Source organism: Salvelinus fontinalis, chromosome 26 (genome assembly GCF_029448725.1).
Source record: "Salvelinus fontinalis isolate EN_2023a chromosome 26, ASM2944872v1, whole genome shotgun sequence".
Taxonomy (NCBI): domain Eukaryota; kingdom Metazoa; phylum Chordata; class Actinopteri; order Salmoniformes; family Salmonidae; genus Salvelinus; species Salvelinus fontinalis.
In genome coordinates, this window is record NC_074690.1 from 29,249,918 (window position 1) to 29,274,303 (window position 24,386).

Genomic DNA, 24,386 nt, shown 5'->3' on the forward strand with positions numbered 1-24,386 from the left:
CGAAGAAAGAGCAGTTGTTAACCGGATGTTACGTCAAATCCACAAACAACCCAAGGCTGCTGAAATTTCTCTGGAGCAAAGCAGCATTTTCTGGAATAACCCTAAGTGGAAAACGATTATAAATCAGCACTGGGAATTTATCCGTCTATAAAAGAAAACTGGGACGCTGAAGAGCAAGGTAATTTGACTTCGTCTTTTGTTTTACAAGTGACACATTACTTTGAGTTTGATTGCTGGGTATCACCATCATCACAAACACATTAACGTTAGCTACAGTAGCTTGTTGGCCTGTTAGTTAGCATTACCTATCTAGTCATAATGATCATTTTGACAGCAACGCAAGTTACAGCAACATTTAGATGTTGGCTAGAACACTCCGTATGGTCTTTCGTTTTGGTGTTATTAGTGTTGACTTGCTAGCTAATGTTTCATGCTAGGAGGCACAGTCAGGACGGCGAACAAAACTGGGGGTGTATTCATTACGTCTTGTAACGGAAACCGTTTAAGAACCAAACGGAAACAGAGCAAGCGGAACGAAACGGGATTTGTCCAATAGAAATTCGTCTTCGTTGCAAAATGTTTTCTGTTGTAAAACGTTTTGCAACAGACGAAACGTTTTACAACTATTGGCGTAATGAATATACCCCTGGTTATGCTATCGAGCTAACGTTAGCATAATGAGCAGCACAAATGCATTAGCTAGATATGGTGGAAAGAGAAAAATATGAGACTGTACCAAGTTCTATAACGTTACATTTATTTTTTTGTGAAAAAAATAGCTAACGTTACATAACTAAACAGTAGCTAGCTAGCTGACACATACCTGGCTAGCAGGCGTAGCACAACGCGTCATTTCCCACTAAGTTAGTTACTAGTAAATCTAGTAAATGGTACAGACCTGGAGTTTCATTACACTTACTATTGTAGCTTTTCCCCTGTGGTTGACTCGGGGGGGTTGTCAATCAGGCCTGTTTATTGTGAAGTTGTACCAGGGGTTAAACTCAACACTGCGCCAGAATGTGACCTCTTTGGATGATAAAGCGTTGACCTTATGGCACCGTAACCCTCCAGCTGTCACTCAGACATACGAATTAGTTACTAGACAACTGCCAGTCCAGTCTCAGGAGGATAAAGTAATTGGAGTCTAAGATTAGCCCATATTCAAGGTGCTTCGGTACTTCCATTGTTAGCTTGGATATTTTGTTCCCTGAATCCTGGGGAAATAATTGCCCATTTGCACCGTAGTTTGTATAAGATTAGCCAAGTTTTTCTCAACTCCATGATGTACATCGCATCCAGTAACGGTGCGTGGGTAAATTCACTGAGCAAGCCAAGCCAGTAAAAAGCCATATTACAACCTATGTTTAGATAATTGCATTGTTTGCTTTATAACCCATTAGTTCATACACCACCATGACATACAATAAGGCAGTGACAACAAAAAGACAAGTCACACAGTGGTGGAATAAATTCAACAATTCATACGTTTTTTCATCACAAAACCAGAGAACAACATCTGTCCGGTGAAGTCCACAAAGCAAATATTGCATACAAACAGTTATGTCACCTGCAGCATGGTCAAGCAAGTTAATGTTTTCAACAGTTTACTAAACAACTACTGATTTAGAACCATGGAGTTACTTTAAGTAACTCTTAAGACAACAGGAGCGCTGCCTCTGCTATTCCAGCACCATTTCAACTTAATAATTTAAACATCATCAAATCAACAAGACTATATATGCTTTGTTTTTGGTTTATTAAGCTAACTTAAAGATACCAAAAACAATTGAGTCCAATCAATGATGCTAAATATTGTGTGTGTGCGTGCAATTAAAACAAGAAATGTTGACTCACCCTACTTGTAGACTAGTTGAATGCCAATGCCATCCTTCTCTCTCATGTTGGCAAAATGGTCTATGACTCTGTCATACAGTACACTTGTACTTTTTGTTGTCATAGACTAGCTATCTGAAATGCTAGCCTGACTTCCTTTCATGGGCTAGCTAGTTAGTTAATGTGAGACTGCTAGGCTACATATTGAACTTCAATCGTCTCAGGCCAGTGGCACAGCATACTCATTTATGGATGATTAGAGTACATAGATACATGGGCTACACATACTGAAACAGAGGGGCACTGTTTCCCTAGCTTGGATGATTTCTCCGGTGAGATTCAGCCTCTTGCAAATTGACAGAACATTTTGAAAACAGAGAAATTAAAGATAATTGTGTTATAATTTTAATGTATTTATTGGTGAAATATTTGGGGAAACCTGGCTTTCATTGGCATCCATGAATACACACTGATCACATCAATGGAGTTGAGCGGAGACAACTAGATCGAGTCGCTGTCAGTCATAACTTGTAAAAATAAACATCTTACACCCTTACCGTGTACCTCTGTTTTTCCATCCGAGCTGCGTGCCTTTCTTTGATTTCTGAAATGATTGCTTTTTACTAAAACATTTGTCCCATGCAACCACTGACAGCGACTCAATCTAGTCGGAGGTATGCTCCGCCCACAGTCGTCGCAACCCAACTCCACCGAGATGTATATATCGTGGATTTGAGAAACTCAACTAGTTTAAGATGTGCAGTCCTGCGTCTTATACTTTACTGTTTTCTCTTTACACAGGTTGGAAAAAGTTCTACAAAACCATGGTGGAATATTATCAAATTTTAGGTGTCCAAAGAAATGCATCTCAGGAAGACATTAAAAAAGCGTAAGTATCCTTGTCAAGTGCTGTATACAGTGCCTTCAGACATTTTCACACCCCTTGACTTTTTCCACAGTTTGTTGTGACAGCCTGAATTTAAAATGGATTTAATTGAGATTTTGTATCACTGGTATACACACGTTATCCCATAAAGTCAGTGGAATTATGTGTTTATACATTTGTACAAATTAATTAAATTAAAAGCTAAAATGTCTTGAGTCAATAAGTAGTCAACACCTTTGTTATGGCAAGGCTCAATATGTTCAGGAGTAAAAATGTGCTTAACAAGTCACATAATACGTTGCACGGACTCACTCTGTGTGCAAAACAATGATCTGTAAGGTCCTTCAGTCGAGCAGTGAATTCCAAACACAGATTCAACCACAAAGACCAGGGAGGTTTTCCAATGTCTCGCAAACGGCACCTATTGGTAAAAAAAAGCAGACATTGAATATCCCTTTGAGCATGGTGAAGCTATTAATTACACTTTGGATGGTGTTTCAATACACCCAGTCACTAAAAAGATACAGGTGTCCTTTCTAACTCAGTTGCTGGAGAGGAAGGAAACCGCTCAGGGATTTCACCATGAGGCTAATGGTGACTTCAGAACTAATGGCTGTGATAGGAGAGAACTGAGGATGGATCAACAACATTGAAGTTATTCCACAATACTAACCTAAATGACAGAGTGAAAAGAAGGACACCTGTACAGAATAAAAATATTCCAAAACATGCGTCCTGTTTGCAATAAGGCACCAAAGTAATACTGCAAAGAAATTAACTTTATGTCCTGAATACAAAGCATTGTGTTTGGGGAAAACACAACACAACACATCACTGAGTACCTCTCTTTATATGTTCAAGCATGGTGGTGGCTGCATTGTGTTATGGGTATGCTTGTCATTGGCAATGGCTAGGGAGTATAAAAAAAAAAAAATGGAATAGAGCTAAGCACAGGCGAAATTGTAGAGGAAAACCTGGTTCAGTCTGCTTTCCATCAGACTCTAGGAGACATTCACCTTTCACCAGGACAGTAACCTAAAACACAGGGCCAAATATACACTAGAGTAGCTTACCAAGCAGACGTTAAATGTTCCTGAGTGGCCTAGATTAAATTTGGACTTAAATTGTCTTGGAAATCTATGGCAAGACTTAAATGGATGTCTAGCAATGATCAACTTCAGAGCTTGAAGAATTAAAAAAATATATAATAATGTGCAAATAATGTACAATCCAGGTGTGCAAAGCTCTTAGACTTACCCAGAAAGACTCACAGCAGTAATTGTTGCCAAAGGTGATTCTAACATGTATTCACTTTGGGGTGTGAGCACTTGTATTGAAAATTAGATATTTAATTTTCAATACATTTAGCTAAAATGTCTAAACATGTTTTACCTTTTTCATTATGGGTTATTGTGTGTAGATGGGTGAGAGAATAATTTTTTTTATTCAGGCTGTAACACAGCGAAACGTGGAATACGCCAATGGGTATAAATACTTGCTGAAGGCACTGTATGTATTCCAATAGATCAGGGAGGGTCAATTTTGATCTGAACTCATCATGAGGGGCTGCAGTGGTTTGCGGGTCTGTGTACCCACATCCATACCCACACATGCAGTCAGAGGGGGCCCTAAGGGATATTTTGCCATGACTCATGGTATGTTAATATGATATCTGAGTGCGAGCAACAAAATCAATGGTCCATAATTTGATCATGATTACTACAAGTTTAGATTGATACATTAATCTAAATCATTTTAGCTGACATGGTCTAATTGAGTTGCCTGGCTACGCAAACGCTACGCCAATGTTAGTTTGTTCTCCGCAATGAGTCTGGATCTGAGTGCCTCCCCTACAATTTCTAGAACTCAAACACATTCTAATCATTCTGGTTGGTCCCAGAAACCAATGGGTTGGGCCAGAGCCAGAACACACTTGGGTGAAGGGGCATTTTGAAAATTCATCATTGGTGTTGAGACTGATTGGACAGAGATGATCCAATTGCTGATGACTTTTTTTGTATCACACCCCTCATTTTGACCTCACCACAAACGACTTCAACAATGGCAGTCTGACTGAAGTACAGTTTGTAGTGAACATGGAGCAGTGGAAGAATTCAGTTTGTCGTCAGGTAACTAATTGAGTGACTGACATAAGAGAAACTGTTGATGCACAACCACGTTTGGAAATTGCATTCTGTTATTCTAACTGCTATTCTATTTTTATTTTTCATAAATATTTTGGGAAATTGATCCGCGGGCATACAAAAGGGGGCTGCCAGTTGCCCATCCCTGCAATAGACTGGCACTAGATGTAGATGGCTTTTTCTGATATTTTAAATATGTGATCTATACTGGGATAATGACATTTTGTATGAAACAGGCCCCTTGAGTTGCTGTCTAATGTATTTCTAAACTTTCAGGTACAGAAAATTGGCACTAAAATGGCATCCAGATAAAAACCCAGAAAATAAGGAAGAGGCAGAGAAAAAGTTCAAGGAACTTTCTGAGGCCTATGAAGTTCTGTCAGATGGTAAGTCATCATTTTCCAAGATAATTAATCTACCTGACAGGTGTGGCATATCAAGAAGCTGATTAAACAGCACGATCATTACACAGGTGCACCTTGTGCCGGGGACAATAAAAGGCCACTCTAAAATGTGCAGTTTTGTCATTTAACACAAGGCCACAAATATCTCAAGTTTTAAGGGAGCGTAAAATTGACATTCTGATTGCAGGAATGTTCGCCAGAGCTGTTGCCAGAAAATGTCATGTTAATTTCTCTACCATAATCCGTCTCCAACGGATGTTTTAGAGCATTTGGCAACACATCTAAATCAAATCAAATTGTATTTGTCACATACACATGGTTAGCAGATGTTAATGTGAGTGTAGCGAAATGCTTGTGCTTTTATTTCCGACAATGCAGTAGTAAACAACGAGTAATCTAACCTAACAATTCCACAACTACTACCTTATACACACACGTGTAAAGGGATAAAGAATATGTACATAAAGATATATGAATGAGTGATGGTACAGAACGGCATAGGCAAGATGCAGTAGATGGTATCGAGTACAGTATATACATATGAGATGAGTAATGTAGGGTATGTAAACATAAAAGTGGCATAGTTTAAAGTGGCTAGTGATACATTTTTTTTTTACATCAATTCCCATTATTAAAGTGGCTGGAGTTGTCAGTATGTTGTCAGCAGCCACTCAATGTTAGTGGTGGCTGTTCAACAGTCTGATGGCCTTGAGATAGAAGCTGTTTTTCAGTCTCTCGGTCCCTGCTTTGATGCACCTGTACTGACCTCGCCTTCTGCATGATATCGGGGTGAACAGGCAGTGGCTCGGGTGGTTGTTGTCCTTGATGATCTTTATGGCCTTCCTGTGACATCTGGTGGTGTCGGTGTCCTGGAGGGCAGGTAGTTTGCCCCCGGTGATGCGTTGTGCAGACCTCACTACCCTCTGGAGAGCCTTACGCTTGTGGGCAGAGCAGTTGCCGTACCAGGGTGATACAGCCCGACAGGATGCTCTCGATTGTGCATCTGTAAAAGTTTGTGAGTGCTTTTGGTGACAAGCCAAATTTCTTCAGCCTCCTGAGGTTGAAGAGGCGCTGCTGCGCCTTCTTCACAACGCTGTCTGTGTGGGTGGACCAATTCAGTTTGTCCGTAATGTGTATGCCGAGGAACTTAACTTACTACTACAGCCTTTCAACCGCAGACCACATGTAACCAAGCCAGCATCGTTTGGGCATGCGGTTTGGTGATGTCAATGTTGTAAACAGAGTGCCACATGGTGGCGGTGGGGCTATGCTATGGGCAGGCATAAGCTACGGACAATGAACACTTGCATTTTGTCGATGGCAATTTGAATGCACAGAGATACCGTGACGTGATCCTGAGGCCCATTGTCGTGCCATTCCGCTGTCATCACCTCATGTTTCACCATGATAACGCAGGGCCGCATGTCGCAAGGATCTGTACACAATTCCTGGAAGCTGAAAATGTCCCAGTTCGTCCATGGCCTGCATACTATGTGAAGGAGATGTGTTGCGATGCATGAGGCAGATGGTGGTCACACCAGATAGACTGGTTTTCTGATCACGCTCAAACTTAAATATATATTTTTAAAGGTACGCTGTATATACAAAAGTCTGTGGAGACCCCTTCAAATTAGTGGATTCTGCTATTTCCGCAACACACGTTACTGACAGGTGTATAAAATTGAGGGCAACGCCATGCAATCTCCATAGACAAACATTGGCAGTAGAATAGCCTTACTGAAGAACTCAGTGACTTTCAATGTGGTGCCGTCATATGATGCCATCTTTCCAACAAGTCAGTTTGTCAAATTTCTGCACTGCTAGAGCTGTCCCTGTATACTGTAAGTGCTGTTATTGTGAAGTGGAAACGGCTTGGCGCAACAACAGCTCAGCTGCGAAGTGGTAGGCCACACAAGCTCACATAACAAGACCGCCGAGTGCTGAAGCGCGAAGCGTCTGAAAATTGTCTGTCCTCGGTTGCAACACTCACTACCCAGTTCCAAACTGCTTCTGGAAGCAACGTCAGCACAAGAACTGCTCGTTGGGAGCCTCATGAAATGGGTTTCCATGGCCGAGCAGCCACACACAAACCTAAGATCACCATGCACAATGCCAAGCGTTGGTTGGAGTGGATTAAAGCTCGCCTCCATTGGACTCTGGAGCAGTGGAAATGCGTTCTCTGTAGTGATGAATCACGCTTCTCCATCTGGCAGTCTGATGGACAAATCTGGGTTTGGCGGATGCCAGGAGAACGCTACCTGCCCCAATGCATAATGCCAACTGTAAAGTTTTGTAGAGGAGGAATAATGGTCGGGGGCTGTTTCATGGTTTGGGCTAGGCCTCTTAGTTCCAGTGAAGGGAAATCTTAACGCTACAGTATACAATGACATTCTAGACAATTCTGTGCTTCCAACTTTTTGGCAACCATTTGGGGAAGGCCCTTTCCTTTTTCAGAGAGGTCCATACAGAAATGGTTTGTTGATCGGTGTGGAAGAACTTGACTGGCCTGCACAGGGCTCTGACCTCAACCCCATCAAACACCTTTGGGATGAATTGGAAGGCAGACTGCGAGCCAAGCCTAATCGCCCAATATCAGTGCCCAACATCACTAATGCTCTTGTGGCTGAATGGAAGCAAGTCCCCACAGCAATGTTCCAACATATAGCGGAAGGCCTTCCCAGAAGAGTGGAGGCTGTTATAGCAGCAAAAGGGGGACCAACTCCATATTAATACCCATGATTTTGGAATGAGATGTTGAACGAACAGGTGTCCACATACTTTTGGTAATGTAGTCTATCTGTGACCAACAGATGCATATCTGTATTCCCATTAATGTGAAATCCATAGATTAGGGCCTAATGAACTTATTTCAATTGACTGATTTCCTTATGAACTGTAACTCGGTAAAATCTTTGAAATGTAGCATTTTTTTTAACTTTTGTTCAGTATTTATGAATAATGCACCAGCTAAGCAGGGTTGGTCCTGGTCAGGCCCTGGATGGGAGACCAGATGCTGCTGGAAGTGGTGTTGGAGGGCCAGTAGGAGGCACTCTTTCCTCTGGTCTAAAAAATATCCCAATGCCCCAGGGCAGTGATTGGGGACACTGCCCTGTGTAGGGTGCCGTCTTTCGGATGGGACGTTAAACGGGTGTCCTGACTCTCTGAGGTCATTAAAGATCCCATGGCACTTATCGTAAGAGTAGGGGTGTTAACCCCGGTGTCCTGGCTAAAATTCCCAATCTGGCCCTCAAACCATCATGGTCACCTAATAATCCCCAGTTTACAATTGGCTCATTCATCCCCCTCCTCTCCCCTGTAACTATTCCCCAGGTCGTTGCTGCAAATGAGAACGTGTTCTCAGTCAACTTACCTGGTAAAATAACGGTAAAATAAAAAAATAAATATCGGCATCCGTGACATGTAATGTCCATCTAACCAAAATATATATTTTTTTCTTGCCAAGGAAACGGTTTGTTCACATACCATAGCAGCGCCCACAACAGTTATGCTATTGTTGAACTATGTGTTAATGCAATGTGAGTAGTTGAGGTTGAAAAAGATTGCATTTGATTCCTTTTGAAATTCCTCTTAATAATCCCGTAAGAGATGTACGCTTATCTGCAGGTACTGACCCAGAATGATTTCCACCTGAACGCTTGGCAAGCATAGTGTTTTTCACGTGTTATCTTGCTGTTTGAGTAATTTCACTTTGTTTTGATGGGAGTTTACTTTTTTTTCATATTCTGTTGTAGCCAACAAGAGGAACATGTATGATCGCTATGGTAAAGAAGGTCTAACAACAAACAACAGAGGAGGTGGTGAGTCCTTTCTTTATTAGGCTCTTGGCAGATATCTCAAATGTATGCATTTATTTTGTGGAAGTGTTAATTTTGTAAATCTGTAATAATAAACAATCATAACACTTATTATTATTTCCACTAACCATATTTATCCTTTGTTTTCATTTAGGTGGACATTACCACAATGGTGATCACTTCAACGAAGGGTTCACGTTCCGCAATCCAGAAGACGTCTTCAGGGAGTTCTTTGGGGGTCGAGATCCTTTTGCTGATTTCTTTGGTGAGCATTTCTGAGTATTGTTTTTTGAGTATTGGTAAGACATTGTAAAAATATATATATATTGTCAGAGCCAGCTGCAGACGGAAGTGAGGGACAATCAGTAGGAAATAGGCAAGCAAAGAGAATGAAGGACAGAGATGAAAGAGGCAGCCAGAGAAGGAATGACGGAGAGGAAAAAGGGAGCCAGTCGTCCTTTATGAGGACCATGTTGGGTTGGTTACTATAGACTTAGAAGACTTATTCTATCAACTGATAATATTAATAATTTAGTTCAGAGCATCTACTAAATTTGAGTTTTACGGTTAGTAAATTGCATTACATTCACTTTCAATTATTAGATCTATTTATATAATACAAATAATTTGGTGGGTACTTATTTATGTCCTGCTTACAGTGCCTTCGGAAATTATTCACACCCTTTGACTGTTTCCACCACATTTTGTTGTGTTACAGCCTCAATTTAAAATTGATTAAATTGGGATTTTGTGTCACTGGCCTACACACAATACCCCATAATGTCAAAGTGGAAATATGTTTTTAGAATTTTTTACAAATTAATGAAAAATCAAAAGCTGAAATGTCTGGGGTCAATATGTATTCAACCCCTTTTGTTATGGCAAGTCTAAATAAGTTCAGCAGTATACATGTGCTTAACAAGTTGCGTGGACTCAAACTGTGCAATACTAATGTTTAACATGATGTTTGAACGACTACCATCAAAATTCAAAAGGCACTCGCACATCTGACCTATCTTTTTTACAGGTGCATGGTAACAGTTGAATAAAATGAGAAACAATAAGAAACCCGCACACTGCTCTTGATAGGGGCATAATTCATGTTCACATTTACAACACAACATACATAGGCATTTCATCATTAAGACCTTTAGGAAATAATGTCTGGAGGGTGAAAATCCCAAAACATTCTTTTGCTTAGAGTATTATTTATATCACCTCCCCTGTCTCATATCTTAACTTTCTCTGTCACAAAATCTAAAGGTAGAAATGTCATGTTTTGGGTCATTAAAATGTACTGCGACTGGATAATCCCTGTCGTTTCTCCTAATTTAACTTTTATGTTCACAGATTTTCTGTGAGAACGAGAAGTTTTACCTACATAGCACAGCCCACATGGACATTTAATAATGTAGTTAACATTGGTGGTGGAGCACGTAATAATGCCATTTATTTGGCACTGTTTTCCTGTATGTGGGTGGCAGAAATATTCACACTTCATCATATTGTTGAACTATGCACAACCTCTGCATTTATAGCTACTGTTCGGGAAGAGGGCATAAAAGAGACTGGCTGATTTTTTTTGTTTGTTGTGGCTGGCAGTTGGCATGGACCAATTTATTGCGTAAATTGCGACCTCTCCTATATACAGTAAGTGGTGGATTCTTAAATTCAGCCGACAAAGCTGGGTCCAATGATAAAACATGACAGTGACTACCTTCGAATGCCTCGCAAAGAAGGGCCCCTATTTGTGGATGGGTAAAAAAATAAAAGCAGACATTGAATATCCCTTTGAGTGAAGTTATTAATTACACTTTGGATGGTGTATCAATACACCCAGTCACTGCATAGATACAGGCGTCCTTCCTAACTCAGTTGCTGGAGAGAAGTCCAATAGTGACTTTAAAACAGAGTTTAACCTGTTGGGGATGGGGGCGCTGTTTAGACTATTTATGCTAATGTGGCTAATTTTTTAAACGGCTTCCCACAAAATCCTTGATCGTACAATATGCATATTATTATTATTATTGGATAGAAAACAGTCTATAGTTTCTATAGGAGTTGAAATTTTGTCTCTAAGTGGAACAGAGCCCATTCTACAGCAATTTCCCTGACATGGAGTCAGATTTGAGAAACGTTGGCCACTTTTCTGAAGTCATTTAAACGGGCACTGTCGTTGCTATGACTATACGGACACTTCTTACGTCTTCCCCTGGATGCCTTTACGTGATGACGATTCCAACGGGCTCGATTGCTCGTTCACAGGCCCTACAAATGAAAAAAACCTTTAGCTAGCAAGTCTTTTCTTGCTGCGTAACGCGCGTGGAAGACACCGACCCTCTCCTGTTCCAAGCGTTAGTTTAGCCTGTTATATTTCTCCGGTCATCTTTTCACTCGTTATAGGAGTTACAAACATCACAAAGTAGTTAATTTAAAGCGTTTTATAGCAATTTATATCCGTTTAGTGCGATTTTGGGACATTTATTTTTGCAACGATGTGAAAAGTTGGTCACGCTTTTCAGTTCATCCCGAACGTAGTTGACATTTCCACATGGCAAGAGGACAGCTTTCCACCAAAAGACGATTTCTCCCAAGAAAGGATCCTTTGCCCAAGATACTGATGGAAGAACAGCTCAAGGTAGGACATTTTTATTATGATAAATCGTGTTTCTGTCGAAACATTTTAGTGGCTTAGGACGCCATGTTTTTTGACGTAGCTTCGCTTGGCGCAAACTGTATTGAAAAGTAAGGATAAATTAAAAAATGTAATAACGCAATTGTATTAAGAATTAAATTGTCTATCAATCCCTGTCCACCCTATATTTTTTAGTCACGTTTATGAGTATTTATGTATAAGAGTAGATCACTGTCTAAGTGGCGCAAGGACGTTTTCTTTACCAGCTTGTCTACATTTCACATTGTCTAACCATGATTTTGGTGGCTAAATATAAACATTTTCGATCAAACTGTATATGCATGTTGTAATGTGATGTTACAGGAGTGTCATCGGAAGAATTCTGAGAAGGTTAGTGAAAAAATTAATATCTTTTGGCGATGTTGACTTTTATCGCTCACTTTGGCTAGAATCAATGCTGGGCTGCTAATTGCTATGTGCTAAGCTAATATAACGATTTATTGTGTTTTCGCTGTAAGACACTTAGAAAATCTGAAATATTGTCTGTATTCACAGGATCTGTGTCTTTCGATTCGTGTATGCTGTGTATTTTTACGAAATGTTTGATGATTAGTAGTTAGGTAAACACGTTGCTCATTGTAATTATTCTAGTCCATTTGTGATGGTGGGTGCAATTGTAAACTATGCCATCTACCTGAAATATGCACTTTTTTCTAACAAAACCTATCCCATACCATAAATATGTTATCAGACTGTCATCTAATGAGTTTTTTTGTTGGTTAGAGGCTATAAATATCTTAGTTTAGCCGAATTGGTGATGGCTACTGGTGTTGGTGGACAAATAAAAGATGGTGGAATATGCTAATGTGTTTTTAGGTAATAGATGTACATCTTTACATATTGTGTCTTCCCTGTAAAACATTTTAAAAATCGGAAATGTTGACTGGATTCATAAGATCTGTGTCTTTCATTAGCTGTATTGGACTTTAATGTGTGAAAGTTAAATATTTTAAAAAAATATTTTTTTTGAATTTCGCGGCACTGGTTTTTCAGTGGGGGGGGGGGGGGGAGTGCCGCTAGCGGCACGCTGATCCTAGACAGGTTAATGGCTGTGATAGGAAAAAACTGAGGATGGATCAACAACATTGTAGTTACTTCACAATTCTAACCTAAATGACAGAGTGAAAATAAGGAAGCCTGTACACAATACATATATTCATCAACAGGCATCCTGTTTGCAATAAGGCACTAAACTAAACATGTAAAAAAATGTGGCGAAGAAATTAACTTATGTTTGGGGTGAATACAACACATCACTAAATACCATTCTTCATATTTTCAAGCATGGGGGTGGTTACATCATGTTATGGGTGTGCTTGTCATCGGCAAGGACTAGGGAGTTTTTTGGGATAAAAATAAACAGAATAGAGCTAAGCACGTGTAAAGTCCTAGAGGAAAACCTGGTTCAGTCTGCCTACCAACCGACACTGGGACACAAATTCACCTTTCAGCAGGACAATAACCTTAAACACAAAGCAAAATATACACTGGAGTTGCTTACCAAGAAGACAGTGAATGTTCCCAAGTGGCCGAGTTAAAAATATTGTGCAATTCAGGTGTGCAAAGCTCTTAGAGATTTCTCCAGAAAGACTTGCTGCCAAAGGTGATTCTAACATGTATTGACTAAGTGGTGTGTATACTTGTATAAATCAGATATTTCTATATTTCATTTTCAATACATTTGTAACAAATTCTAAAAAAATGTTTTAATTTTGTCATTATCGGGTATTGTGTATAAAATATAATTTTAATCCATTTTGAGTTCCGGCTGTAACACAACAAAATGTGTAATAAGTCAAGGGGTATGAATACATTCTGAAGGCACTGTATATTTGTCCTGAAATGGAAATGTGTTTTTTGCATATCCCAACTCCCCCTTGGACACCCCCAGAAATTAGGTTCAGGGTCCACCATTAGCAACGTCAACCCTGGCGCAATTAGGGTTAAGTGCCTTGGGCACATCTGCAGTTTTTCACCTTGGCTCAATTATTCGAACTAGCGACCTACCTGCTGACCTATAGCTGAAAGCTTGCAGTCTATTTCTCATTGTTTATAGCTTGAGTTGTCATCTGGAAACTGAAGTCTTTCTTTTCTCTGTTTTTATTTTCTTCTCATGCAGGAGGGGATCCGTTTGGGGATGAGTTTTTTGGTGGAGGGCGGAGGCACCACAGGGGGGTGAGCAGGAGTCGGACGGGGGGTCCCTTCTTCGGGGGATTCGGAGGCTTCCCACCCTTCGGTGCAGGTTTTACAGCATTTGAACCAGGTCAGGAAACACTGGTCCCTCTTTAAAAAATGTATTCCAAAGAAACAAACCTTTTAATTGTTATGTTATTACATGTAACTAATTACCAGTTTACACTGTATTTTCTTGGGAAATACCAGGACATGTCTGTACTGTCAAACTGTGTAGGGGTGAGTCGGGTATGTTAAGCCATTTTCTTTTTTTTTTATTCGGTATCACTACATCAAGAGAAATATTGTATTATTTCTAACAAAGATATCTAGATATATTTCAAGAGTTTTTTTATTTAACTAGGCAAGTCAGTTAAGACAAACCCAACCGAGGAAGGCATTTATATATATTTTCTCCCCAATTTCACCCACTAATCACACGAATGTGACGTGTCTTCAAAATACTGTGCATATTATGCATAAAACTGACCAATCATAATTTTGTATGGAGTATATCGATTAGCCATTGGCTCAACTTGGCCCTGGCCAAATGGAACAATTTACCCCAAAGTAACTATTTTGACTATATTAGCCCACACAGCTACAAGGATGCACTTCATGCTGAGTGTAAAACTGTCTTAAAATGATCTACTTTGGTTTAGATAAAAACATAATGAAACCTATAACACACTACATTTATTTGACTTTTGAAAATCTACTTTTGGACCTAACTTGCTTACCACTTTTCATGTGGTTTCTTCCTTCAGACTGACTCCATGATGACCTTTTCCTAAATATTTGGTCACATGATTCATTTTTCTGTATGATTTCCTAGAAACAAGGGGTGGCTCTACTAATTCTTTGGCACAACTTACCCCTCTCTCCCCTACAGCTATCAATCCATAGCATTTTTTGATTTGTTTGTTATGGATCCATGACTGAATGCCATCTCTGTTCTCCGACAGGCTTTACCTCTTTTGGACACATGGGTCACATGGGTCACATGGGTCAGATGGGTCAGATGGGTCAGATGAGCCACATGGGTCATCTGGGAGGAGGAGGCGGCGGCCACGGCGGCTTCACCGCCTTCTCCACCTCTTTTGGGGGTGGGGGTGGGGGTGGAGGTGGTGGGATGGGCAACTTCCGCTCTGTGTCAACCTCCACCAAATTCATCAACGGCAGGAAAATCACAACAAAAAGGTACTTTAGATTAGTAGTAGCTCTCTAACCACACAGTGAAGTTGATCATTTTTTTTGTCTTTAATTGTGATGGTTTCAAGGGGGAAAAGAACAGTAGATAGCTAGTTGCAATTAGGCTAGATAGCATCTGATGATAAAGTGTATCCTTTATCATTGATTCTTTTAGAAGTGCATTGTTTTAGAAAAGGAACACTAAAATGTATCTTAAATTCCCCCATACTTTAGAATTGTGGAGAATGGACAGGAACGAGTAGAGGTGGAAGAAGACGGACAGTTAAGATCACTAACCATCAATGGTAAGGAACAACTACTGCGACTGGATAACAAGTAATCTCCTGGAACATTACCAGCACAAACTTGAGCTTATAAAACAATGTTATACCATTGTTTGGATGTATGTACTTTTTGTTTTTCCCTTGTTAGCATTTGTCGGTCAAGGTGTCCGTTAGGAAAATAAAATGTTCTATGCATTTTGTTAATGTATTTATGAATTGGAGTTGTCAACAATTTGGCTTAGGATGGTGTGTTTTTACTTGCGTTTGGGTAAGTTAGGACCAGACAACTTTTGTTTGTACTGTCTTTCTGTATGCACTTCTTCGCTCTATTGCAGTCTCCATGGGCTTATTGCCTTTGATAGTGTTTTGGACAAGCAACGCATTGTGCATTTAGATAAAGCATGACTTTGCTTTTTCGTCTGGACATTAATATGAGTGTTGAACTGGAAAACTTAACCCTTGCTTTAAAAACCTGTTTACGACCTGATTGCTTGTCTAACCTTTGTTAGTAACATTTATTTTGTAAAATGCGTGTAGAAAGTGTTAATATGCTATTTTATTTGTTCTAATACGAGTGTATTTAGTTTTTTTTGTTCATTTCAGCATGTATGCCAATAAATGTTTCTCAGTCTTAATGTTATTATTGCATTACCATGCACAAATTAATGATTCATTATATAAATTATAGATGAATATACAACAAATTTTGTGTACTTTGTAAAACAATTTAAAATCAATAAATATGAATTTCATCCTTTTTGGGGATGGGACAAACAGTCTTGGGTGGCGTGGTGTGCGGTTTCTTTTAACAGAACAAGCAATTCATCGTCATGAGTTGCTAAATGCTGCTTTAATTACAGAGGATAGGTCTCTCTGTGTGAGTGCATGCTCCTGTACTAACTGCATGGATGTGCTTTCTATCTTTTAGATATCTTTCTACATGTGTTCTCTCTATAGTCTTTTGCTTGAAATGGCTTAGTCTTGTCATTTACTTATCTTTGTGGTGTGAAGGCCTAATCAGTGGTGGATATTATTGCCATGTGCATGATATCAATGGGTCAGCTGAGTCCATAATAAAGTGGCTTGAGAGCTACTAGGACCATAATCAATTTATTGTAGTTTGGGTAAACTTGACAAAGTTCCATGCATTTATTGTTTAGCCTCATTCTCTGTGAGATGATCAACTCCCCATTTTTACATTTCAGGCCAGGGCCAGCCCTAGGTTTTTGGGGGCCAAAACGAGATTTGGTTTAGGTACCCCCTCCCCACCTTGCGGCTAAAAACATTTTCTTGGTCCCCCTGTTGACGGCGGAGAGAATTATTATTAGTTATTTTTCTAAGTACATTTACTGCAATTCTACATATTTTGCTACGGGGTACAGAGACACTGTTGCAGTTTTAAAGATAATTTTCCCCAAAAAAGATAATTTCTTGAAATTCTACACATTTTGCCATGATTTATGCCATGTTCATATGATATCTTGAGTGAGACTAACAAAATCAATTGGGGCTGCCTGGAGGTCAGGGCCCCTGGGCACATGTCCTGGGTGTGCCTGGTCAGTAATTCGACCATGATTACTACAAGGTGTAGATAGCTGGCTAGACTAATTCACGCAATTTGTTTTCTTTTTTTAAACTGACATCTTAATTGAGTGACTGCCATTACAATACAAGAGAAAAACTGCTGATGCACTACCACATTTAGAAATTACACCTTGTATTCTAACTCTTAGCAGTAAGTTCCTAAAAACCAACGCTTATGCCCAGTGCCTGCACTGAGAAATATTTAGCGTTGTTTCAGATAAAAAAAGATGCAATATAGAACAACAGACTGATCTCTTTCTCTTACACACACGATACAGCATGTTTCTGTCTCCTGTGGTTCCATGCCCCAAAATAATGCAGCTTATTGAATAAGCCACCACTTTCACTACAATACGGCCTGTTCAAGATTTTGCAGCATTTTACAACGTCTCCACCACTGTCCGTTTTTATGCATTTTTCAATTAACTGTCCAGTTCAACATTATCCATCGATTGTTGCACCTGTTTAGGTTCATTTATTTCCATGTCTTTCCTGATCCATGCATGGAAATCCATTGAAGGGTTTCCTATTGAAGACTGTATGTACTGTAGGAGGTAACTGGTACTTACAACACCCCCATTCCTCTCTCCAGGGACAAAGCCTAATGCCGCAGTCCTACAGGAGGAGTGCAGGCAAACTGTTACTGCACACTCCTCTAGTGCACACGCCTCCCGGGCCCCTGTTTCCCGTCCTCCTCATCATCATGTAAAGACTTCCTCCCACAGTCCCAATCCAGACAGAGAGGAGGGAAGGAGCCCTGCTTCAGGTTAGAACCCATTTTAATACATGACCCCCAAACATTACCGTAATAGTACAGTGGGCTATTGTTTTACTTACAAGATTCATTGATTGGAGAACGTGTGTAGGCATTTAATTCTCAAACAAAGTGTAATAATGTGTTATCAATAGTTTTCATACTGTCGTTCTGGGCCTGTGTTCACAAAGCCTTTTGCCTTTTAAATCATGATGAATAAGACAAGGAAAGACCTGATCCTAGATCAGCACATCTACTCTGAGATGCTTTGTGAATACGGGTCCTGGACTCATTGGATTGACACTCAAATAAGCTGTCCTTTTTTAAAATGTATTTCTCTCCAGGACACAGTGAAAACAAGAGGAAGAAACCCATGCCCGAGCCCACAGAGGATGCCAAAAAGAGAAAAACATAATGGATTCAGTATACACATCAGATCCTCTACATAAACAGCTACATCAGCTACATAAACAACATGTCATTAATAATTAATACACCATAACAAGTAATATTGTTTAAAGAACACTTAAATATGGGGTGCTCAAAGCTCTTTATCAAGCATGCACACATACTATAAATGTATAATCCTGACTACTTTTCTAGTATATGTCCTATCTTATGACCATTTGAAAATACCAAGAGCAAACATCCCCATGTGGTTATATTTGACCAAATGATTCAGAAAACCATGCAAATTACAATTGAAATGATTTTAAATTGTGACACTTGTGTTTCCTTACATACTGTAATGTGCATTACTAAAGGAACACTATGTCAATTAGTTTAACTGCATTATTGGATGGGTGATGTGCAGGGGTGAATTTATGATACGTTTTAAGGGTGGTGGTAGTTGCAAGGGGGGTGGTTATGTGTATTAATAATAGTCAAAATCAAGGAGGATGCACCAAGTCTTCTTTTGTTAACAATGGTGATACCATACCCCAACATTCCTTCTTAATCGTACCCCTGGTTTGGTGTACAGTACCTTTAGTAGGATGCTGATGATAATATATGTGTTGTTGTTACTTCCTGGCTGCCAGTGCCCTCAGTAGAGGGTTCCATTTGCTCTGACAGGGGAGGGGCTTGTCCCTGTAGCCCTGGAACAGCTGAGGACCGTCGTGCTCTTCTGCCTCTGAACTGATCTCCATCTTCTGAACGATCAGCTTCAGAAGGTTGTGCTGCTTCTCAATAATATTAGACAGTTCCTTCAACCTGGAGAATGAATAGATGATCTATTTGAATAGTCTCAAAAAGAGTGTAGAATGGAAGCACTTAATAAAACATTTACAGAATGCACTAAATATTCATACATGTTTTAATACTGATAAACTAAATGCAGATAAACATTTGAATGTTAATACTTGTAGTGTAATGCTCTGCTGTTGTTTTTAAATAAGGTCAAACAAACAACTGGTGTGAACTAAGTACTTACCTGTACTTCTGTTTACTGATTTCCTGTTCCATAAGTGTAGGTGGATGGGAGGTGAGGTTGAGAGTGGTTCTCTCATACCCCATACCCAGCATTGAAAATAACATTTCTCTCTGTTAAAGGAGATTCAAACTATTCATGACTATGTCGTTTACCAAGCGCCTCCCATACCAAATACTAACAGTGTCCTATGATGGGCTTGGGAAATCTCCATGTCTCTCCATTAATATTTCCATGTGGAATATTAGTTGATTAAACAATCCTTTAAACTAAGTGATTCAAAAATGTTGTAGATCATCAATATATAAACTAAGGAAAGTCCTTTGAGAAGATCTCAAAATATTTGTTCTGTTCTTTAGTTTGAAAGCCCTTCAATTTTATACAAACATTCAAATGACAGTTAGCAACATATTCTTGAAAAAAATGACCACTTGTAGAAGGGACATACCTTTCCGTCACAGGCTCTGTTAGGGTACTCAGTGAGCGAGATCTGATCAACCCTCTTCATTAACCAGTATGGCATTTTCTCTTCCAGACTAGTGTGAAGCTCAATCTGTTGAATAATGATTTATAATATACAGTCCCGTGAAAAACTATTTGGCCCCTTTCTGGTTCTCTCTATTTTTGTGGCAGGACTAGAAACAAGCAGTTCATGCTTGAAAACCCACAAATGTCACTGAATTAAAGCAGTTCTGCATGCAAGAGTGGGTCAAGATTCCTCTACAGCGATGTGAGAGACTGATCAAAAACTACAGGAAGAATTTGGTTGGAGTCATTGCAGGTGAAGGTGGCACAGCCAGTTATTGAGTGTAAGGGGGCAATTACTTTTTCACACAGGGGAATTTGGTGTTGCATAACTTTGTTAATTAAATACATAAAATAAGTATACTTTTTTGTTGTTATTTGTAAACTCAGCTTCCCTTTGTCTAATATTAGGTTTTGGTTGAAGATAGGATAATATTCAGTATAAAAAAATATTCAAAAATAGAGAAAATCAGAAAGGTGGCAAATATTTTTTTTTGCGCACTGTATGTCTTATTTTAAGATCCTGCCAGTCAATCACTAGTAAAGATTTTGAAAATGCTTTATGATTTTGAAAAAGCACAACAAAGAAGTCAAAACACACCTGCATTCCAATTTGCTTCAGCTCAGCATTCGCCTGTACCTCTGCTATGTCACCAACAGCCAAGCCAATCTGTCACACAATATGTAGTCATGTAGTTGTAATGAAGCATCAGTAGTTTATAAAGGGAGTATAGATAAATGGCTTCATGTAGGATTTTGGGACTTACCATTAGGTTAATGAGGAGAATGGGCACAGCAAAGGTGAACATAACAAAAATGCAGTAGGTCAAATATGGGAAAGGCAGAATCCCTCCCAGAAATGGCTTCAGGACATTTTCTTGGTAGTTGAGTTCTCCAGCCATCATGACAAATGTTTGCATGATTACTAGCGGTATGCTAGCTCTATTTTCAAAAAGTTTCTGGGAACAACAATGTAGGAACAAGTAATTGTAGGAATGCATTATACAAATATAGGTACAAGTCATATCTGCCATTTTAAACAGATTTTCACAGACATTGTTTTTCACAGACACAATACAATGTTCAATCATCATATTTGTATATCTATATGGTCCTGTAAACATACATGATCTAGCATCAGGGCATAGAAGGCCAAGGCAAATGCCAGCAGCAGGAAGAAGAAGAGTACAATGATGCTTATAAGAGTTTTTGCAATCTCTAAAAACATCACCACGTAGATCCCAACGCGTTCAAACCTGTGGACCAAGAGTAAATGTATTTGTTAAAATTGCTTTTGTTGATCAAAACATTTATTTAATACATTTATATGAATGTTACTTCAAAGATGGGTCTCAGTAAACCTACACTATTTTATGGCAAAAATAACTTTCAGTCTCCATACCGTTGGAAATAGAGGAGAAAGTTGATCCAGGATAGAAGAACTGCCACCACACCAGCCTCCCAATGCCATGTGTCCTTCAGGTCCATCAGTAAAGGGATCACAAACAACAGCGTACTGATGGCAGCACCCCAGTCCAATGCATTAGTCACATCAAAGAAGTACTTTGAACCCTTGAATAGAAACAAATTACATTAACTTATTTTTCAATATTGTAGCAAATTCCAGGGGGTAGCACTGACTGGGACTTGAACCCCGGTCCAGCAACTGTCAACCCAACACCTTAGCCGTTAAACAAAGTGATCCAAACCCCTTGACAAGGTTGCCAGGTGTTGGGTTAACGTTACAATATATTTGACATCATGTTGAATCGCACTACCAGATAAATCACATATCATGGCTTAGGGCTACAGTATTTAGAACAGCTTGAGATGTCTATGATTACCTGCTGAACTATCTGCACAAGCTCCTTGCCAACTGCGTACAGACTCATGGCAAGAATCAGGAACATGCATGTGGTGATTATGTAGCATTGCTGTCAAGATGAAGAAGTTATTATTGAACTGGCGTGTGAGACACATACACTTAAAAATAAGTCTAATGTCTTGTTGTGGATGTAATCAGATCTTAAACTGCACCTCGTCAAAGGATGTGGTCACCATGCTGACGGATGATGATGATGGTGACGTGGTATTGGTGACATTGGTGTTGAGGATAGGCTTCAGAGTATGAATGATGTGTGTCAGAGGCCCCAGACCAAGTGAGTAGATGGCCAGATTTAGCAGGTGCACTTTCATACCATAGGCATTCCTAAACAGATCAAATAAACTATATGGTGAGTATTCGCAGGTGACTATGCATTAACATATCTTTTGTATATGACCTGCTATATTCGGTAGCATGGCATACACAACTTTTCATTTGATGGTGCCAATATTTACAGTGTTGGAGACAGTAGTATGATGCTAACGTTCATATATTATATACAGGTATATGCAGTCTAGAATTGTCACTCACCACTTCATTTCCAGATACTTCTTGCAGACAGGATGGGTCAAAAGCTCTATGCGGTTAAATTTCACCATGTACTAGTAAAAAAAACAATACACAGACTTTGACAACACATCAGATAATTATGTTTTCCTTTCATTTATCCAGCAATGTTGTGTTGTGGGAATGACAAATACACCTATGACCTGTTCCTGATACTCTACTCTACTGTTTTGTTTTAAAATGTTAGTTGGGGTAACTTCATTGAAGTTCAGTCTACAGTATTACAGTGGATACTCACATTCAGAGCAGTGAGAGGCTGGAGGTCGAGGCTTTTGTCTGCTTTTGCAAGCTTAATGACATGCATGGGAGCTTGTAGCCATCTGAAAGTGTACTCGATCTGATGTATAAAAAATGATATTACATTACAACACATGTGGTGTTGGAACGTTTTTTAGAATTTGATTAAGCAATAATGAATCTGAGTTTTAAATAAGTAATATCAGATATAGAATAGAGAGAACAGACTTACAGAGTAGTTGATACTATTTATGTCATCATCTGACTCCTTTACACAAGTGTCCAAAAGATGCTGTGGAGAAACACTGCACCATTGCAACATTGACTGGGAAATGGCAGAGATTTGTATCCAATCTCCTTTATGATAGTTTCCTTCATGCATAGTTTGTTGGGTACAACTAACCTTGAATGACTCTGGCAGGAACTCTATCATGTCCATGACAACGCATCGCTTAGTTGACTTCACTTTGAACAATAGCATAGCCTCAGCACATCTGAAACAAGCAGGTTATATTGTACATGTCAATATGTCACTGTCATGCAATTCAACTCAATACCAATCGTCAAACACATCACTGTACTGTCAGAGCATCATAACAGCACATACTGTAAGTAGTTAGGAGAATAAGTATCCACTGTATTTTATAACATTGGACCAACCTCTCATTGTGGATGACAGCGATGGCTGCGTCCTTCCTGCCGCTGAGAACAGCTTCGTGGAGGAAGGAGGCATCACTCTTGTTGAGCGTTATCTGCGCCCCTCTGTCCAGGAGCAGTGTCACTGCAGCCGCATGGCCCTCTCTGGCAGCCAGATGTAACGCTGTGTTCTGCACCAACAGTAAAACATAGCACTTTGAAATTAGAACAGAGGATTGTATGCACCTGCAACTATAACATTTAGATTAACTTTTTTAGAAAGAAGAATGATATCTATATAAGTGGAATACTTCCTCTGTATTTCAACACAGACATCTTACAACCCTTAAGCAAAATAAAAAGGAAAAAGACAAGTATGAGCACACCTCGGGGTAAGGGAATGTAGAAAATGAGAGAAACCAAACCTTGTCTTCATCTGTTTTGTCCAGCAGTTTGATATTTGATGCCAGGAGTATGATAATGGTCTGGGTATATCCCTCTGCTGCAGCGTGATGTAGACATGTCCAACCTTTATAATCACTGCAATGGCATACAGTAAACATTAATTACTACTGCAGCTGATTCAAAATGGGAAAAGTAGTAAAAAGATAAAGACCCTGGTTTTCACTCAACAGACTTTGGTTGGGGACCTCTCCAGGTGCTGATGAGGGTAATAATGGTGTGGGTGTGTGTGTAGCAGGTCTGAAGTACTGTACCTGTGGAACAGCGCTCCTTTCCGCAGCAGCAGGTCCACCACTATAACATGGCCGCCACGGGAAGCCAGGTGGAGGGGAGTCATTCCCCTCTCATCTCCCTCATTCAGCAGTCTGGTGTTGGTCATGCTCTCCAGGAGTCTGTGGCAGGTGTTTATCCTCCCATACCTGGAATAGAAAAGATTGCTCATGAAAATGTTAGCAAAGACAAATATTCTATAATATATATACATCCATTCTTGGACTTACACATTCATGATATGTACCCACTGATTCTTGAAGAATGTAACTTATAAATGCTTCCTTGTAACGGGTGACGCTCTCCTCATCCTCAGAAGAGGTGAGGAGAGAAGGATCCTCAGACCAAAACGCAGGCTTTGGGAAATAAGCCATCTTTATTAACACAACGATAAAGATGGCAACACGAAACTAAACAAACACTTGCAAAACTACAAAATAACAAAACGACGTTGACGAGACCTGAACATAAACTTACATAACTAAACATAAACTTACGTACAGGTAACAGACGACATCGAAACGAAAACGAAACAAACAAACGCTACAGTCCTATGTGGTACGAACATAACATACGGACACAGGAGACAATCACCCACAAACAAACAGTGAGA

The 24,386-nt window shown here is 39.6% G+C and overlaps 2 protein-coding genes across 3 annotated transcripts in view; one reads left to right on the plus strand and one right to left on the minus strand.

Moving 5' to 3' along the window:
- On the plus strand, positions 1-20,075 carry LOC129824064 (dnaJ homolog subfamily B member 6-like). 2 transcript variants are annotated; one of them, XM_055883360.1, is made up of 10 exons: positions 6-178; positions 2,635-2,722; positions 5,140-5,249; positions 9,020-9,085; positions 9,237-9,347; positions 13,897-14,040; positions 14,915-15,149; positions 15,375-15,445; positions 17,601-17,774; positions 18,107-20,075. In XM_055883360.1, exons 2-10 carry the CDS (start codon positions 2,658-2,660, stop codon positions 18,175-18,177), a joined length of 1,047 nt encoding a protein of 348 aa, XP_055739335.1. In that variant the 5' UTR covers positions 6-178; positions 2,635-2,657; the 3' UTR covers positions 18,178-20,075. The 2 variants fall into 2 exon arrangements, with proteins under 2 accessions (XP_055739336.1, XP_055739335.1); XM_055883361.1 differs by lacking the exon at positions 5,140-5,249 and having other exon boundaries at positions 1-178.
- LOC129824606 (transient receptor potential cation channel subfamily A member 1-like) overlaps positions 17,770-24,386 on the minus strand; it is a 13,674-nt gene continuing 7,057 nt past the window's right edge. The window contains exons 12-27 of the mRNA XM_055884289.1: positions 23,758-23,922; positions 23,467-23,581; positions 23,066-23,232; positions 22,809-22,899; positions 22,638-22,697; positions 22,407-22,505; positions 22,133-22,203; positions 21,754-21,925; positions 21,561-21,650; positions 21,119-21,288; positions 20,839-20,972; positions 20,484-20,656; positions 20,318-20,386; positions 19,600-19,744; positions 19,051-19,058; positions 17,770-18,994 (exon numbers count right to left, since the gene is read on the minus strand). Of these exons, the coding sequence (XP_055740264.1) occupies positions 18,785-18,994; positions 19,051-19,058; positions 19,600-19,744; positions 20,318-20,386; positions 20,484-20,656; positions 20,839-20,972; positions 21,119-21,288; positions 21,561-21,650; positions 21,754-21,925; positions 22,133-22,203; positions 22,407-22,505; positions 22,638-22,697; positions 22,809-22,899; positions 23,066-23,232; positions 23,467-23,581; positions 23,758-23,922 (1,939 nt within the window). The 3' untranslated portion in view covers positions 17,770-18,784. The remainder of the gene's footprint in view (positions 18,995-19,050; positions 19,059-19,599; positions 19,745-20,317; positions 20,387-20,483; positions 20,657-20,838; positions 20,973-21,118; positions 21,289-21,560; positions 21,651-21,753; positions 21,926-22,132; positions 22,204-22,406; positions 22,506-22,637; positions 22,698-22,808; positions 22,900-23,065; positions 23,233-23,466; positions 23,582-23,757; positions 23,923-24,386) is intronic.

Bases quoted from the DNA above. Each gene is read 5' to 3' on its own strand.
- LOC129824064 (XM_055883360.1), top strand. From the start codon at position 2,658: ATGGTGGAATATTATCAAATTTTAGGTGTCCAAAGAAATGCATCTCAG. The intron at 2,723-5,139 runs GTAAGTATCCTT...CTAAACTTTCAG, and splicing joins CAGGAAGACATTAAAAAAGC to GTACAGAAAATTGGCACTAA. The intron at 17,775-18,106 runs GTTAGAACCCAT...ATTTCTCTCCAG, and splicing joins GGGAAGGAGCCCTGCTTCAG to GACACAGTGAAAACAAGAGG.